Source organism: Drechmeria coniospora, chromosome 03 (assembly GCF_001625195.1).
Source record: "Drechmeria coniospora strain ARSEF 6962 chromosome 03, whole genome shotgun sequence".
NCBI lineage: Eukaryota > Fungi > Ascomycota > Sordariomycetes > Hypocreales > Ophiocordycipitaceae > Drechmeria > Drechmeria coniospora.
This window is the reverse complement of record NC_054391.1, coordinates 1,394,200-1,411,404: the sequence shown is the minus strand read 5'-3', so window position 1 is coordinate 1,411,404 and position 17,205 is coordinate 1,394,200. Positions and strand designations below refer to the sequence as shown.

General features: G+C 53.7%; 2 protein-coding genes across 2 annotated transcripts; both read left to right on the top strand.

Moving 5' to 3' along the window:
• Positions 1-248: 248 nt before the first annotated feature.
• On the top strand, positions 249-1,217 carry DCS_06252 (uncharacterized protein; the record flags this gene model as incomplete). Its single annotated transcript, XM_040803543.1, has 3 exons — positions 249-575; positions 643-845; positions 932-1,217. 3 exons carry the CDS (start codon positions 249-251, stop codon positions 1,215-1,217), a joined length of 816 nt encoding a protein of 271 aa, XP_040653647.1.
• Positions 1,218-5,534: 4,317 nt separating this feature from the next.
• On the top strand, positions 5,535-7,380 carry DCS_06251 (uncharacterized protein; the record flags this gene model as incomplete). Its single annotated transcript, XM_040803542.1, has 2 exons — positions 5,535-5,707; positions 5,952-7,380. The coding sequence occupies 2 exons, from the start codon at positions 5,535-5,537 to the stop codon at positions 7,378-7,380; spliced, it is 1,602 nt and encodes a 533-aa protein (XP_040653646.1).
• Between the last annotated feature and the right edge of the window lie 9,825 nt (positions 7,381-17,205).

Below are 17,205 nucleotides of genomic sequence, written 5' to 3'. Positions count from 1 at the left end.
TGTTGAATTTCAATATCGGGCTGCCGCATTTGCGTCTAGGCGCAGCTCATCCATCAACCGAGTGACAAATGTCCATTGGTGACCCTCGGGACACATACCCAGCGATGCACAGGCGGAAGACAGGTATAAGTATATGGTTACATATATCTCGACATCAAGCCTTCAACAGGTGCAAAGAAAACCGAGGGACCGAAAACGATAAAGATTAAGCATCGTATAGATCTCATCGTCTACAGAGCCTGGAAATCATGTTGTTCTCCGTCTTTTCTGCCTTGGTGCTTGCTAGCTTTGCTGGCGCGCGCTCCGTTGGGACCCCCAGGATCAGGGACACTGTGAACAGCCACCCTCCCTTGTCCCAATCTTCCGTCGTAAAGCGGGATGTCCTCTCGAGCAACTGGGCTGGCCCCGTCAAGGCAGGCTCGGGCATCAGCGTAGTCGAAGCGACCTGGACCGTGCCCAACGTTTCTATCCCAGTTGGACGATCCAAGACGGACCAGTACTGGTTTTACCAGTGGGTTGGCATCGACGGCGTTGGAAATTGTACCGTGCTCCTGCAGGGAGGCACCGGTCATACCGTGAGCAGCGGCTGTTCTGATTGAGATGTTTTGATACCGGAGATGCTGAAGAATGCTCGCATGATAGATTACGAACGGCGTCGTCGATGTTTACACCTGGTACGAGTTCTATCCTGCAAATTGGATCCGTGGGGCGGTGAAAGGTGAGACTGCAAACGCCCGGCCCTCCTCGTGCAGAGAGATGGATTCTAAGCTACTTTCACCAACAGTCAGCATTGGGGACGAGGTCTACACGAAAGTCACAGCCACATCCAACACGACGGGCACCATGTAAGCCAGCCAGCGAGCCGTTTGTCATGACCCTGACTGGCGAGTGAAGTCGACGCAAAGACAAACTAACGACGAGGTGTATGTAGCCACTTCTGGAATAAGTCAACCGGTTTTGCGGCCACACACCGTGTCAAGAGCGTCCACGGCCCGCTGTGCCAGAAGAGCGCCGACTGGATCGCGGAGGATCCAGGCGACCTCGTGCCGTTCCCCGACTTTACGACCTATGACTTTCATAAATGCAAGGCCACGACCAGCTCAGGCGAAACACTGAACTTGGGGGGATCTGAAAAGTGGTACATGAAGCAGCGCGGTCGTGTGCTCGCCAGCAGCGAGATCACGAGCGATACGGATGTGACTTTCAAGAACGGCTAGATGCTGTTGCCGTCACTTGCTGATGCTTCTTACGACTATGTAGCATCCTTAACACGGTAGCAGATGATGCTGAATTCGGATATTTAGGTACTTGAATCTAAATATTTGTTCTGGATACTCGCCAAGCTGCTGACGCTCTTGGCACGGGTTGAGCTTGAAGTTGCGGAGAAACGACGTGGCTGCCTTCGATGCGGATGACGGGTTTCGAATTTATCTGAATGAAATATAACCTGGCTGAGATCCACGACTACCAATCTTGCCTCGCGAGTACTGATATACTGCCATGAAGCGCCTTACCACAAACCTCGTTAGTGCAACAGCATCATCGTCACATCGTGTCATTGCCTAGGAGGTGTAGAAACCGAAGACAACATGAACCTCCTGCTTGCTACCTTTCATCAAACCACCCAACGACAAGAAATTACCGTCCAGGGGCGTGCCCATTTCTGTGGTAGGCTTACATCGATCGGCCCAAGACCCCAACCCTTGCTTCCTTTTGATACTGAAATGATGAATCAGAACTCGTCGCTGACATTAGGGACAGCACAGTTACCCTCCGGGTCTCAATGGCTCATCACAGTTTTCGACAGGCATTTGAAAATTCCTGCTCGAGGTCATCATGGGCAGGTGTGCATTTCAATCACGATGCTCGTAAGCTTCCCCTGCGTCGACCGGTGCTGCTGAATGGAGACAGGCTCTGGCGGTTGTCCATGCGTACTTGTGCGCACAGCCAAATGTACACGTACACGTAACTGCAGGTACTGTTGATGGCCATGCAGGTGGGCATATTGGTGTTCATCAATGCGTCGGCCTGTCTCACTCATCGACTGGATCGGACAGATGTGAGGTGAACGGACATGCGTGTGCGATGGTTCCTCGCTCGTCACAATGACGGCAATTGCCTGGGCACTGTCACCGCCGCCCAATCATGGGGTAGGCTGGCAGGCCTGCTGCAGTTCTCAGCTTCCTCAGGTCAATTAAGAAAAAGCAGGTGGGCGAGCGACGACGCCTCGGAGCGGGTAACATGTCTCATGCGTTGGACCCATCCCTAGCCAGAGCGACGGCAACTTACCCGGAACGTTTCCTCGCCGAGCCAAGAAGAGGCGGTCATGGATGAAGCGCGCGCATATGGTATCACTCCGTACAACGTCCTACTTTTTCTCTTTTCCCCTTTCTCATCCGCCCTGCTTCCTGCAAGTACGTGCCCTCGGAAGCCGGCGAATGAGCTGCCGCCACAGGGCGAGAGACCTCTGTCTGACCGGGGCTCGAGGCCGGGGGGGGGAGGGTGGAGATGCGGCCAGATACTCCGTACGGAGTAGACTCAATTCGGTTCGTCGGTGGTGCCTGTGCCTTTTCCTGTGTCAGTGCCGTTTCCTGTGCCTCTGTGCCTGGGAGGCGCCACCAACCGGCCGTTGTCTACAGTATGCTCTTGTCCCTGCCCCTATCCTCATTGAAGGCTGATTCCGAGACGAGTTTAGGCATCAGGCATCCGGCAAATGGAGCGATGAAGCAGGCCTCTTGTTGGATGATGGATGAGCGGGGCACAGGTCGAGTTCCTTGATTCCTGTCCGTCGAGGTGATACTCCGTACTGCCAGCGGCAATGGGAAATCCGACCACGCCATTTCTCCGAATACGTACCGTACTCGGATGGATGGGTACGAAGAACGAAGGATCCGTTCTGGTCCTGCGGAGATGCCACCCTTTGACGCTGCTGATTTTTCTCTCTTCGTCACCTTGGCCCACACCCGGAACAACTTGGGATGCGGAAACGGACTTTGTAGTTCCGAATCGCGGAAGAACAGGCGTAACACCCGAAGCTCCACACTTGTGGTTACAACGAGTGCATGTATTCCGTACGGAATACTCCGTATTACTGGTACGTTGGCTTGTCTTGATATAATAGAAGGAAGGTTTTTGAGGCTGAAGGCACGCGTGGAGGGAGTGTGGAGGGGGTACAGATGGCGCGTGGAATTTGCTGATACTGGGCTGGATGACGTAATTAACAGATTAGTATGTGCCCCGTCATGAATTGATTATTGGCATGGCATATGAGTAGTTCGACCGATGTGTCGTGATAGGGGTTTGCATTTTTGCTGCAACGGACCATAGTGTCTTGAAGGCGACGACAGTAGGGACGATTGCTCCGGGCCAGGAACATCCTGACAGTAGCATGCATGCACCGAGGCTGAGCTTGTGGACTCTCTAAAACACGGAGAAAGGGTAAGGGCTGAGAGTGACTCTGAACTTGCCGCTGTGCCAATGTCAGCGCAGCAGTTCTTCGGGTCCGATTTTAAGATGGTGTTGCTGTCTAGATAGGGCATTGGGGTGGGTGGGTGATTGACAGCAGAGCAAAGTGACAGTCGGACGTTGCATCCAGCGTTGCATTTGGCACCATGTGCAGCAAGACACGCGAGCTTCCCGCTGTTGCAATGGACCTCTGGGCAGGAGATTGTATTGCACCGGGAGCAAAGGCGTGCATAGAGGAAGCCAGGTATAATGATAGATGGTTGGTGATGCCAGGGAAGCTTGGCAAGGGACGAGCCGCGGAAAAGATGCGCAGGCTCGGGAGCAGGGACGACGGCAAGGGAACGGGTTTGTGAAGGATTCGAGCCTGCTAGCAAGGGCCATTCATCCATTGTACCATACGTCTTGATGGCGGCGGACAATGGGCATCCGAGGGAAGTGACGATGTTGGCCATTGGCAAAAGAATATGGTGTGCACTATGGACAACCATGGACTCTGTTGGCTCGTTGACCATCTGCGTGTAGCGTGCTGTTCCGTTTTGTTATGGGAGCCCCAGCACCAGTCCAGCCGACAGTATGTCGAGATGACTGCACCATCTTTGCCATCCATCCACCAGCCACAGTTCACTAGGCGCATCGACGCATGTTTGATAGCACACTCGTCGGCCTGTACAACGGGGAGGCGGGGACGACGCGAAGGAGGTCTTGCAATACGCAAGTTGTTAAAGCGGTGTCGAGACTCCAAACGGCGGTTACTATCATGGTCATGTCAAGTAGGTGTACGTGGTATGCCACATTCTTCCAGATTCACACCGTCTTCCTTATATGGACACTACCATCCAGCCTTTCAATGTCTCCGAATGCATTCGGAGCAGTCATTCCAGTCGGCAACGCCAGTCCCCTATTCAACATCGCTGGTTCTTTTAACTGGAGCAATTAGGGATGGTCAATGGTAACGAGCTCGAGCTGCATTTGCCTCCGGCAGCAAGCAGGCCTTGCCTTTGGCTCCCCATGCGCATCTACTCGTACTGTCAAGACCAAGTCTATGCACACCAGACTTCATTACATTGATGCGCAGAAGCGAGCCGAAGGCGAGGACCGCCCGTCGCAGACGCCCCCGGGGGGCCGCCGGAGGCACATGCGGCTCCGACCTCGTTACTGACCACAGTTGGGGATACAGCGGCCTGGCCAAACACCCCTCGGACCAGAAACCCAATTGGTACAGTCCGTCCCCAGTCTACTGAGGTAGTGCGAAGGCTGGAGAAGGTGGTGCATCGCAACTTGGACATGTCCAGGAGAGCATCTTGGATAGGCCAAACGATTAAGATGGCATTCTACACGGACATTTCAGGTTTACCTTAATGTCACATGCCTGCCTTGCGAAATTCCTAATACAGCTTCTGCCCTTTCGCTGCCCACGTCGCGTTGTGGTAAGCAGGGTGATATGGGGCCGACTTGGCGACAATGCTTAACCCAGCCTCGTCTCGATAGCTGATGAACATTCCCTGGCAGCTTTAGTAGCCTTGCCAAGAAACTGCTGAAATGCAACTTGGCTGGCAGCAAAAACACGTTCGCGCAGGAACGGGGACCTGGGACGAATATACCAATAGTGCTTTGGATAGCATCTGAGGCTAAACCTCGTTCGAGCCAGCGTGTCTCTGCCTGGAGCTGCTACTCCAGACGGGTGGGCTGGATATAAGCCAACTTGCAGCACAAGGTATTCCGTCATGGCATCAGCACGCGACCAACGAAGGGCTCTACTGTTGATTAAGCGTGAAACCATGTCTTACCAGGGAACATGGAGATGAAGCTAGTTTTCATCAGCAATTTTGTTTGTTGCCGTCACGCGCGTACTATCTATCATACCCACAAGATCATGTCGTGATTCCAGAAGGGAGTATATGAAAGGCGCCCGGTGATTTTCCACACGGCAAACCTTACGTTGGCAGCATTGTCTCTCTCATCGCCATTTAAAGCTTGTCCGTCCGTACACCACAACTTCAAATACGGGCTTCGTTTGGAAACTTCGACATTCGATGGACAGACCCAATGCATGCATGCAAACCTTGGCCATGTCTCGACGTCACTCTCGTCTATACGCAGCGTTGCTCGCTTTTGGTCGTCTTGCCGCCACCGTCTCTACGACGGGAAGCGCAGATCAGCATGAGCCGACAGTGCTAATCGAGTATCTGCCAATGGATCTCGTCTGCTGCGACACAACATGGTCCAAAACGATCATTACTAGGTAAATATATATACCTGCCCATGGTCGATCTTGACAGATTAGTAAACAAGTCCTATCGAGTCAGAACGGTCACCAAAGCATGCGCGACTTGCCCACCACAAACCCAGGTTCCGACGCAGACTCATGAGAGCACCGATGTGATGTCAGGCACGACTATGCCAACGGAGACGTCTCAAACGTCTGCCTCCACTTCGGCGACAGAGACAATAACAACAACGCAACCTGCGCTTCCGTATCCATCCAGGACGGCCTTTCAGCTCAAGGGCATCTATCCCGACTCCTGGCCAAATACGCAGCAGGTTTGGGACGCTACCCCTGGTGGTCAATCGCAATATTTGGTCTGGGCTGACTGGGAGCCCACCAAAAAAGCGCCGCCATGTGCTGCGGATGAGCAGGAGTACGACGGCCACTGCTTCGTAATTATCCCCGCGGTAGACGCAGCTATTTTCGCATGGACCAAGCAAGGTCGGGTTACGACAGCGATTGTATATGGCACGCCCGAATGGGCACGCGGAAAAGGTGGCTGTACGGCTGGAATCTATTGCGTGCCCGATGATGCGGCCGACTTTGGACGATTCGCCGGCATGCTGGCCCGTCGCTATAACGGGCTGAATGGCAACGGCCGAATCGCCGACTTCGTCCTCAACAGAGAAGTCGGCAACGTGAATTACTTCAACATCGGCTGTGGCTCGGGTGTTCCTTGCGATAAAGCCAGCTGGATCGATAAAATTGCAGAAAACTATATTGCTGGTTACGATGCTGTTTTCGCCGAACAGTCGACAGCATGGGTTATGACATCGATTGACAACAGATTCGGCTTGGAACTCGATGATGCGCCCGGCGGCCAGCTTTCGGGCATGACGGTGCTTCGGGGCCTCGCAGACAAGGTCGGAGGCCGGCTATGGCGCGTCTCCATCAACGCCTACAATAAACCCGGAGAGGCTGAAAGTTCCTACTTTGATTTTCCCTACGTAACGTTGGGAAATATCGGCGTCCTTGTCGGTTGGTTATACCAACAATTTCCCAACGTACCGCAACTACGGACGGTGCAGTTGGTGGAGCAGGGGATACCTGGTCGGGCGCCAACGTTTGGCGTGCAGGAGAGGCAACTATGCGTCGCCTACCATAACGTGCTCGGCACACCGGGTATTGAAAACTATATTTACTACCAAATACAGGATCAGAGTCAAGACCTCCAAGAAATCGGTCTACATCAATCGGACGGAACTCCTAAGCCCGCATGGACCAAAGTTTTCACAAGCAAACTGGGATGTGGATTCTCGGAGCTTCCATTTCTACAATTGAGGCTTGCATATAACGGCAACACTTACATTACTTCGACCCGAATTCCGTCCAATGGTTACCTTGGCAAAGCCGTTTGGTTCATCCCACGTGCCCAGGAGCCAGGAACCGTTATGCTGTTCGAGTGTCGCCTCGGAGAGACTTCATTCCTTACCACCGATTCCAAATGCGACAACCAGCTTCCGTATGGGCCTGCAGGATGGATCTATACGAGCCAGGTGCCGGGGTCGATTCCTCTGTACTCTTGTTACAACGAGGCGAAGCTTAATTATTTTCTATGGGCAGCAGAGGACTGTAATGGCGCTCCCAACACGAACCTGGGTGTGATCGGATACGCTTATCTCACCAGGAAGGGTGGCTTGCGCAAATGAGGAGCTCTGGGTTACTATTAGACGCATTTGAAATACATGTCGCGCAAGCATTTTGCTCATGAATGATGCGTGACCTTCAACTGTATCTCGCAGAAATTCTACTAATGGCATTTTCCATGCAAGGGCCAGCTGTAGTTATGCCAAAAGGTGGTTGTTTCGTCGCATCCAAACGTGGCAGCATACGTATATTGAAGATTTGCTGACCATTGTGAGTATATTCTAGACTGCGAGCAAGATAGCATAACGCGGAGCAGAGACTGCCGCGTTACAGCCCCGGAACGTACTCGAACGAGGGCGTTTCTCTCACCACATGTAGAGTTTCTGTTTCGTCGGGGCCGTTGGTCCTGACGCGCAGAAGAGTGTCATGTTCTCCCTCGAGGGGAAGGGCCCCCCTACTCGGAAGTGCACATCTTCCATCATAAATCCATTCCGATTTTTATATTGTTACGGGACCGGCACTGTGATGCAGAAGCCAGTGGCAGTACAAGTTGTCTCCGTACCCCGTACAGTATTACTCCGGACTCCTCGTCGGATATAAGCACATGTAGGTTGAACTCCGTACTTGATTACTCCGCACATGTAATTGCATGTACATGTACGGAGTACTTGCACACGTACTTGCAACTATTTGCACACTCACTCGTACTCTGCACGTTATACAGTAATAGTAGGTGTACAGGTATACGAGTACGAGTGCAACCACACCTGCTGTACATGTACATATAGCAGCAAGTACTTACATGTCCAAGTAAATACTACCAATGCCTACATGTAAATAAAACCCCCAGATGGATTCCGTCTACGAATGGAGAGAGGATGTCTTCCTCGCTCTCATGATGGCAGATGGACGTCGTCAACTTCCATCAAGCCTCCCTCCAGCAGGCCACCCTCTTGTCCGTTTCCATTCATCCATTGGTGGGCCGCGGCCGGCCGGATGGGGAGGGAGCGTCCCCGCCAAACATGTGAATACAGGCTTCCTGAATCTACTTTGCCCTCCCTCGCCGAATGTGACTGGCTTGGTGGTGGTGGGAGGCAGGTAAGTACATGTACATAGCAAGTTGGTGTACATTTACTCCGTACAGTACACCAACATACTTTGTTGTACGAGCACGAGTTCAGTACTTGTACAGTACAGGGAAACACAGTACTTCTGGTGGGTGAAAAAGCCATTTATTACTGGAAAAGTATGCAATTGCAGTGTGTCCGTAGGCGGCCGCTGGACCTGAACGGGGCGATCCGGACGACGAGGTGATACGGCGGATGGTCTACCCCATATGCGAAACGAAGGTTCTCGCAAATGGTGCGAACGCTTGTGCTTGCATGACTACGGGGACACATACATGCACTGTAAGTATGGGTTCCTGTAGGTGTACTTGTGCTCAAACTTGTACTCGTACAGTGCTTGTCAGGATCCTGGGTAGGCCGCACCTCGTTCTCGTACTTTAGTTGTACAGTCAGTACGGTAGTTGGACAGCCTATGAGTGCCGAGGAAGAACGAAGATTGGTAGGCAATGCCGACCTGATATAATTGTAACAATGCTTGGGAATATTCGACCTGACATCTTAAGATGCTCCTACAAACCGACTGCCAGTAACGAAGCCGAATGTACTTGCCATGCATCATGCATCATACATGGCGCGCCCCGTAGTGAATTCCAAGTCGGCACCTGGCTGGCCTGCCTCTAAATCCTGCCTCGACGTAATGACGGGGTACGGAGCAGGCGTACGGAGTACGGAGTGCATACTCTGTAGATGCAAACCCGAAGAAGAGTAGTATATGGGTAAGGAAGATGGAATGTCCAAGAAAAGAAGCAACAGCGGAGGGTAGGCACATCTGAAATCTCCTCCATTTATGACGTATTAAAGCACGGATCCACACCAGGTCAAGACGATGAAGACGCCACGGTTCGCCAAGTCAACGGCACAAGCCGGAGCTCTGGTCGAGTATTGCAAGTGTAGGTTCCGTATGTAACCCAAGGCGGCGCATACTGTACAGTGTGCGTACGCGCGCAGAAGGGGCATATTCGAGTACCTACTGTGGTGGCTCGGTCGAGTGGAACTTGTGCTTGTCAATCTGCAGAGCACCTGCTGGATTCCCACCAACGCCCTTGCAGGCATGGTGTGCTCTGTATACTCGGAACCGCACTGGGTACTTAGTCATACTGGCAGGTGGACAGAGCACAAGTATCGATGTACAAGTAAGTACTGCACCTGCACAGTACAGAGTACATGTACTGTACTGGAGGCTGGCAGTTGCTTTTATCTGTGCATCGTATGAACTCCGTATTAAGTACATGTAAGTAAGTATTATTACTGTACTCCGTACTTGCGCACAGATAAGTACTAACTTGAGTGCGTGGCATCGGCGGCGCCCCACGATCCTTCAGTGCCAAGGCCCGGGTGTCGCGTGCAGGTACGGAGTAATACCACAAGTATCTGAGTACTAGGTACCTAATAGTAATTGTCGTACAAGTATCAAATACTCCGTACTCTGTACAGTACTCGTTTACTCGTACTCCATACTCCGTACTATACCTTGGTAGGTATTATTACCTGTAGGCACTCCGTGCTGTATACTCCGTACTTCGTAAGTATCAAGTACTTACAGTACTATGGCACGCCGTACGGAGTACAAGCATGTACAGATAACTTGTACCAGATGCTCCGTACTCCCTTCTCTAGGTGTACATGTGCTTGTACATGTGTGACTGGGGAAGTGCAACTGTGCTTACATGTACATGTACTTGAATGTACAGAGGAAAATGCCTCAGCTTCCGCCCTCAGGCAGTTGATCCGCCGATGTGCGTGCGGGTTCCTGGCAGGTATTACGAGTACAGTACGTACTTGAGTAGGTGTACGGAGTACGGAGTACACCTACGGAGAACAGCAAGTACTTGTACTCCTGCTAGCTCGCGGATGCGAGTGCAACCTGCACCCACAAGTAAGTACAATACTTGCAGTCATTCGGAGTAGAAGCCGTAGAAGCAAGTACTCAAGTACAACTACTTCCTGCAGCACCTGCATTTACTTGCAGTAAGCACAGTACTCGAGTACAGTTCAGTGCCAAGCAAGATCATGTTCAAGTACATGTGCTGTTCACGTACTGGCGCATCCTGTAACTAACCCGTAGTTGAATACTCCGTACTATTACTTACCTTCTCGAATGTGCGGAGGACGATTCAATGGCATGCAATGCTACGTCGGATGTACTAGCATACTACAGCATGAAGGCGTGCTTATCTACGTGTACTGTAGTTGCAGACACGTATTCAAGGCATACACACGCATGTACTTACTTAACAGATACGTGCTAGCCACTGTGCTGAGCAACTACATCTCGTGCGCGATGCTGGGAGAATAATGGCATGTGGCCCGGGTATGTGACATGACGACAAGGTGACAAGCATGACAGGCATCTCCTGCTGCTCGAGGCCGAAGCGAGCGAGGTCGGGGGGAGTGATTTGACGACAGGCAACAATGTCACCGCAGGCCACGGCTGTTTCGTTCACACGCTTGGTCCGCGCACGCGGCATCTGCACGGCAAATTCGCCGTCGACCTCGTTCGAGTCAGCCGCTGCTGCTCACCCCCCCTCTGTTGGATTGAAATGGACGGGGATGATGATGGAGACAGACAATGGTCAAGAGGCTGCCGGATGAGGACTGCTTCGGTTGACGATGCTCGAACCAGACATCGGATGGCATGTCGCTCGTGCTCATCGAGACAGGTGCCAGTCGTTGTAGGTAAGTATGCTTGCAAATATACTCACAGTACGGAGTACTCCGTACAAGTACAGTAAGTGTACCTTTTCTGTAGGCAAGACTAAATACTTCCACCTGCACGTGCAGGACAAGCCGGTGCAGTAGATATTCTGCCAAGATATCCTGAACAGGTCAAACGTCCGTAGCGGGTAGCGGGGTGGTGATACGGCCATTCTGGCTTTTGCGGTAAAAGAGCGCCCCTGTACGGTCCTACTTTACTTGCTTACATGTACTGTAATCTCGAGCAGGCACTTGCGGAGCCAAGCGCCCGAAACCGTGGATCATGCATCGTGAACCATGAACCGTGAACCGTCAGCGGAAGGTAGGGCAGGGAAGTGGATGAGATGACACGACGCCGCTGCGGCGTCAACAAGAGAGCGGCCGTTCGTCCGTGCAGAGTGTTTGCTCAAGGCCGCGTGGAGCTTTCGCATGAATGGGATCCGTCTACTGATGGAGTGGGAATGATGATGCAAACACGACATGGGATCATGTCCTGTCCGAATCCACTTCCCATGCTCGCGGTGCCTCCACCCGTTCGTGCGCTGCACTCCTGCGTCTTGTCCCGGGCCGCGTCGGAGGGGGACAGTCGTCATGAGAGGCGGGCGGCATCGGCAGGGTATTGCTCTCGGGTTGGCCTGTTCACTGTCCATGTCAGCGTCGAGGAACAGGCTCGCTTGAACGGCTCGGTCGGCAGATGGACAAACGGCAACGGACAGTTGGCATCCGCAGTCTTGAGATCCCAGCACGAAGGAAGGAATACAAACGCACTGGGGAACACGTACAGTACAGCATGTAATGATACGAAAGCGGAGTACATTCCAAGGGCATGGAGGAATCCTCCGTATATGACAAGTAATCATTCACATGCAAGTATGAGCGGTGTGTACTGGGTACCTCCGAATGCGCACGACGAATGGCTGCAAGTAAGTAGTCGGTACGGAAAAGTCCATGCATGTAGGTTCCTGCCTCACTCACTGATCGTGCCTACTTACAGCAAGTACTTGGAGGCAAGTACTTACGTGCATGTTAGAAGTACAATGAGCAGGTTCGCTCCACGGATAAGTCCAGGTCTCGATGAACAGGGACATACTTGAGTACTCCATACTTGCATGTAAAGTACTTACTCCGTATCCCTATTAGGTACTTAGTACTCGAACCGGCATCCGTATCTGTGCTGCATCAAGTACACCCACCTGTACGGAGTACTTGTACGGAGTACTTAGATGAAGAGTGTTATTACCTTCCTTACGGAGTACTCCGTACATGTACTCCTAGTACTCCGTACATGTACACCTTCAAGCACGCACATGTACCCGGAAAACACCAACTGCACGGCCACACGATCGACCGCACGATCGACGACTGATCATTGGCTCGATGGTCGAGCCTCGTTCCGTGGACGCGACTCTTGTTGATTGACACAAGTGCATTGCACGGCACGTCATGATCGGGATTATTCGCGTGCCATGCCGTGTTGACTTCTATTCCCCAGGCACCACCCGATGCAGGTCCGCACCTCGTGGCCGGAAATAATGTACACGTACCACTGCGCACATGTGAAGATGCCCGACGTCTCCGAACCTAAACAGAATGTTTTCTATTATTGGTACAGGATCATGCGCACTTGAACAATGCACTGCCAAAAGGGGCACTTGCTAGCTATTTAATTACGAGGACAACCTGACGTACGAGTGCTCCGCACTTGATGTACGTATTCATTAGTACTCTGCAACAGAATCCTATTTCCGTCCGTCATCGTCCCTATTTGCCATGGTACGGTATAAATAAACAAGTGCTAGCCCAAGCACAACTAGATGTACCCCAAGTACATGCGCGTAAGTATGACCAGTGATCGCGGGCCACCCAAATCCTACAGTGCTTAGGTGTAGGTAATTACGTGTACTAGTACACTGCAAGTACAGTAGGTGTAATACGGAGTGCATGTGCTCCGTACCTACGGAGTACGGAGTGCAACTTAGCTGTAGTTGTAGTCGCTGTAGGTGTAGCCAGAGTAACCAAAATAGTATTAATTCCCTCCAGCGGAGCACTGTAGGTATGCGGCCCACTCCGGGTCCCGTCCGAACCGTGGTGAGTCGTGATCCGCGGACTTTCCATATGCATCCGGCCGCTTTGAGCAGCAAGCAGACCTTTCTCATTCCTCTCCTCATCTTTAATTTATTTTTATTCTGGCATGTGAATTTTTTACCTCTTTTGTCCGTCGCCGCCCCAGTCCGCGCGGCAAGTGCAGCCAAAGGCGGACAAGGCCGCTCGCTAGCTGTTGCGGAACCGTCGCTCACCCACTGTGACAAGGGGCCTTGGACATTGCGCCTGCTGTACTCTTTTGGCTCAGGCCCATGTCCTCGCGAGACGAGGTCCCATCTATCGTCAAGACCGCACGTGTACTGTGGTACCAGCACGTGGCATCTGCGAAACGAGCACGCCAGGGTCGACGGTGACTTTGGTCTTGGAGCATGTCGACAATGGTTGGAGCCGACAGGAAGCGTACGGAGACGTCAGCGTGCGGACTTGCGTCATTCCTTAATTGCGTGCACAGACAATGACGGACAAAAGACTAGCATGCATGCAAGTCTGCTCGTCTTCAGTCCGTGTACGACTCCACGCACGTGCATGCAATGTACTGGGCATGCGGGCATGGCGCTGTCCCGGTAGGCGGATGTAGGAGTTCCTCGAGCGATGCGTGCGTGCCTGCGTCCTTACCTTTGCCGCCGCTCCTTTCAGCCGCTCCCGTGCGCGAACGCAGTGAAAGGCATGACCTGCTCTGGCAGGGTGCTCGTTTCATACGGCCGGCCGGTGCGACGCCGTCATGCCCCTCCAGCTCCCTAGGAATGGAACGATCCCAAGGTGCTACGGCAACGCTGCCGAGGAACAGCCCAACTCGGGTTTTGGAGACAAAGGTGAGCGAGGCATCTCTCCGTGAAATTCGCAAAAGGAACATCAAACTCATCGACGACAGTTTCAGGTTCTCGCTGCCCTCGCCGCCGATTGTGACCAGTCTGGTGGGGGAGCCGAGGTACTGCAACCTCGCAACGTTGGGGAAATCAAGAGGCCAAGGTGTGCGTAGGCGTAACAAAGTGCAAGAAAAGGAGCACCACTGTAGTCGCACATGGCCCGTGCCGAGTCGGGTGAGACGACGCTGGACAAGCCGGGAGGGCTGCGATCATTGGACAGTTGGTAGCCGGCATGGCCTGTTTGCTTCCGCCCGGCACCCGGCTCTCGTCCAACAATTTTGGATTCAATTGGTATGCGGACTTTTTGTCACGCACGTATCTGGTCCGCAGCGGGTTGGAGGGCTCGGCCGCCCGGGCCCAGACGATACGATGCGGCGTAATATTTGTCGCCAGAATGCGAACCGGGGCAAGGGCGCAAGAAAAAGCAGGGAATCGCAAGCAGGGAATCGCGTGGATTGACGCTGGGATTGTTGAAACGACCAAGCCCGCCAGCGCTTCCGTCGTGCCAGCCGCTCGACAGTCCGTCCATGTGGGACGTGGTGCTAACCATGGTCGTGCGCTGACTCTTCATCCTCGAAGCACATTTTTGGCTTTCGACGCTCCTCGACCGGCCCATCTTGTCTCCTCCCGCTACCCGACAAACGGTCCTTGTCAAGGCGAGAAAAAGAGGCAGGCGGAAAGGAAATGCATGGATTCATGGCATGGCATGATGTGACATGACGTGACATGCTCAGCGTTGACATGACGGCATGCGTCGACTCGAGAGGCATGGATGGATGGATACGGACAGAGTCCAGATAGGCATATTGGATGGAATGCAAGCAAACGCTATTGCTACTGCACGTACATGTACTTGCATGCATCGCAGGTGATCAACATGGCTAGATGTAAGTAGTAATAATACCTGGGAGCACGGCCACGCGGTGATGGTGATGGTACCTAAGTGTACTCCGTTCCTGTTCCTGCTGCTAAGTATTACCAAGTAGCCTGGAGTTCTCGCTCTCGTTCGCACTTGACCGTTGCCACCGTTCCGCTCTTACTTCGTCCTATAATGCACGGGCCACGCATCTGGTTTCGTGGGCGTCTGTTTGCTCGGGGCGGAAAGAGCTGGACAAAGTTGCCTTGCCAAGGCAGGAGTGGCACAGGAACCCGCACCATTGAGGCGCCCAATGTCTCGGTATTCCGAACTGGGAAGCAGATGTACAGTAGAGTACGGAGTACCAGCCGTGAGGTACTTGAGTATAAGCGCTGAAAACTAAGCCAGCACAGCACCTAACCTTTGTACCTCTAACGAGGCCTCTGGCTCCTCGCGTCCCGTCAAAGTACTAGGTAAGTAAGTGCTTGGTTTTGGTCTAGCAACGGTGGTACGCTGGTCTTGATGCTCCCCCCGAACTTGGCCAGCAAGCCACGGGCGCGTGGGAAGACAGGTAGGTACATGCTGCTACCTGGGCGCTTCAGGGATATGCTAAAACGCACAGGTACCTAGAAAGGGACGGCCCTAGCCTTTGTTCCTCGGCAACACCCATCCAATACGCGTCGACGTTCCGTTCGAGCGCCAATGGTCAAACATGACGGACAGTGCGCCGAGCGGGCACAGACGCAGCTCGCCGACAAGTCCACCAGCTGGAAAGATGAGCCGCTGAGCGACGAAAGCCAGCTGCCGAGGCGCTGCACGCATGGACGCCGAGACAAGTGCGAGTGAGCTACGAGGTACGGAGTACCTGCTGCATCGTTGGCTAGCACCGGTTGCTTTGCAGCATCACTCCGTAGGTACCTCTACAAGCTGGTACCGACCTCGGTGGCGAGAATTTGCCGCTCTGCTCGGGAGGAGCTTTGGGGCTTACCAGGTACCTGCGTGTAGCAGTACCGATGGGAGCGAGAGTGTCGGTGCTAACCGTTCAAACATCTGTCGAGCCGTCAAGGTCAAGCAAGAGTGTTGCCCCTGCCGGTAGACAAACAAACTCCCCTGCCTGCTACCAAAGGTATTATTACCTGAAATCCGTTTGCTCGGTGTTTGCCATCATCATGATAAACGGACGCGCGCGCCCCAGCAGATGCACTCCGAGACCTCGATGCCCCTCGGTCCTCGACTTCTCGCCCGTCGTCTGCACTTGCCTCTCTCGACACTCGTCCGCCATCCTCTCCTTCCATCCTCGCTCGTCCCCTTCGTTCTGTCCTTCACCTCGCTCACAGGGTCGCTCAGCTGGCCACTAATTGGCTCTGCTGTCCCGAGAGGCGTTTGAACCGCGATCGCGATTCGGAACGGTGACGAAACCGCACGGCTTGAATCTCGCCCACGCCAATTGTCCAGCCTGCCCCCTCGTACTCGTACTGTGCGGAAGACCAAGGCTCGGTGCTATCCATCCCTATCTCCCAACCTCATCGTCATCCTCGTTCACGTCCCCGTCCCCGTCCTCGTCCCCGTCCCCGTCCCCGTCCCCATCCTCGTCCCCGTCTCACCCCCTTCCCCTTCCCATCCTCGTCCCTTCCTTCCCTCCCGATCCACCCCCCTTCCCCCATCCCGCTCCCCCTCTCCCCGACTTCGCCCTTCATCCCGCTGCCCCATCCCCCCCGTTCTTCCCCTCCCTCCCCCCACCACCTGCGAAGCTGCAAACGGTCTCCCCACAGCACACGCAACGTCGACGGCTCGCCGGCTGCATGGGCATGTAAGTACAAGTACGAGTGCGAGAGCGAGTAGATGCATTCGCCTGGCTCCCCTCCACGACAGCGACCCTCACCGGCCATCACGAGCTGCAGAACGACAACGGAACGAACGGTCAAGACGTTGAACACCACGTCAGCCTCGATCACGCACCCGAGAATCGCACGTGCCGTGCATCGTCACATCTGCCATCCAATCCAATCCTCTTGGCGAGTGCCCGCATAGGGCCAGATACCTTGCCGCAGAGCTCGCCAACACGGACCTGTGACTGGCGAAGTCGTGCGCTGTTCGACCCGTCGTTGCAGCTGTCACTGGCTCGAGTCCACCACCGTCTTCGCGCCCAACTCCTTCCTTCCTGCACGGCCAACCATCGGCTGCAACCCACACGTGGACCGTTTCCTCGGCCATCGCATCCTACCCAAGCATCATCGGCCT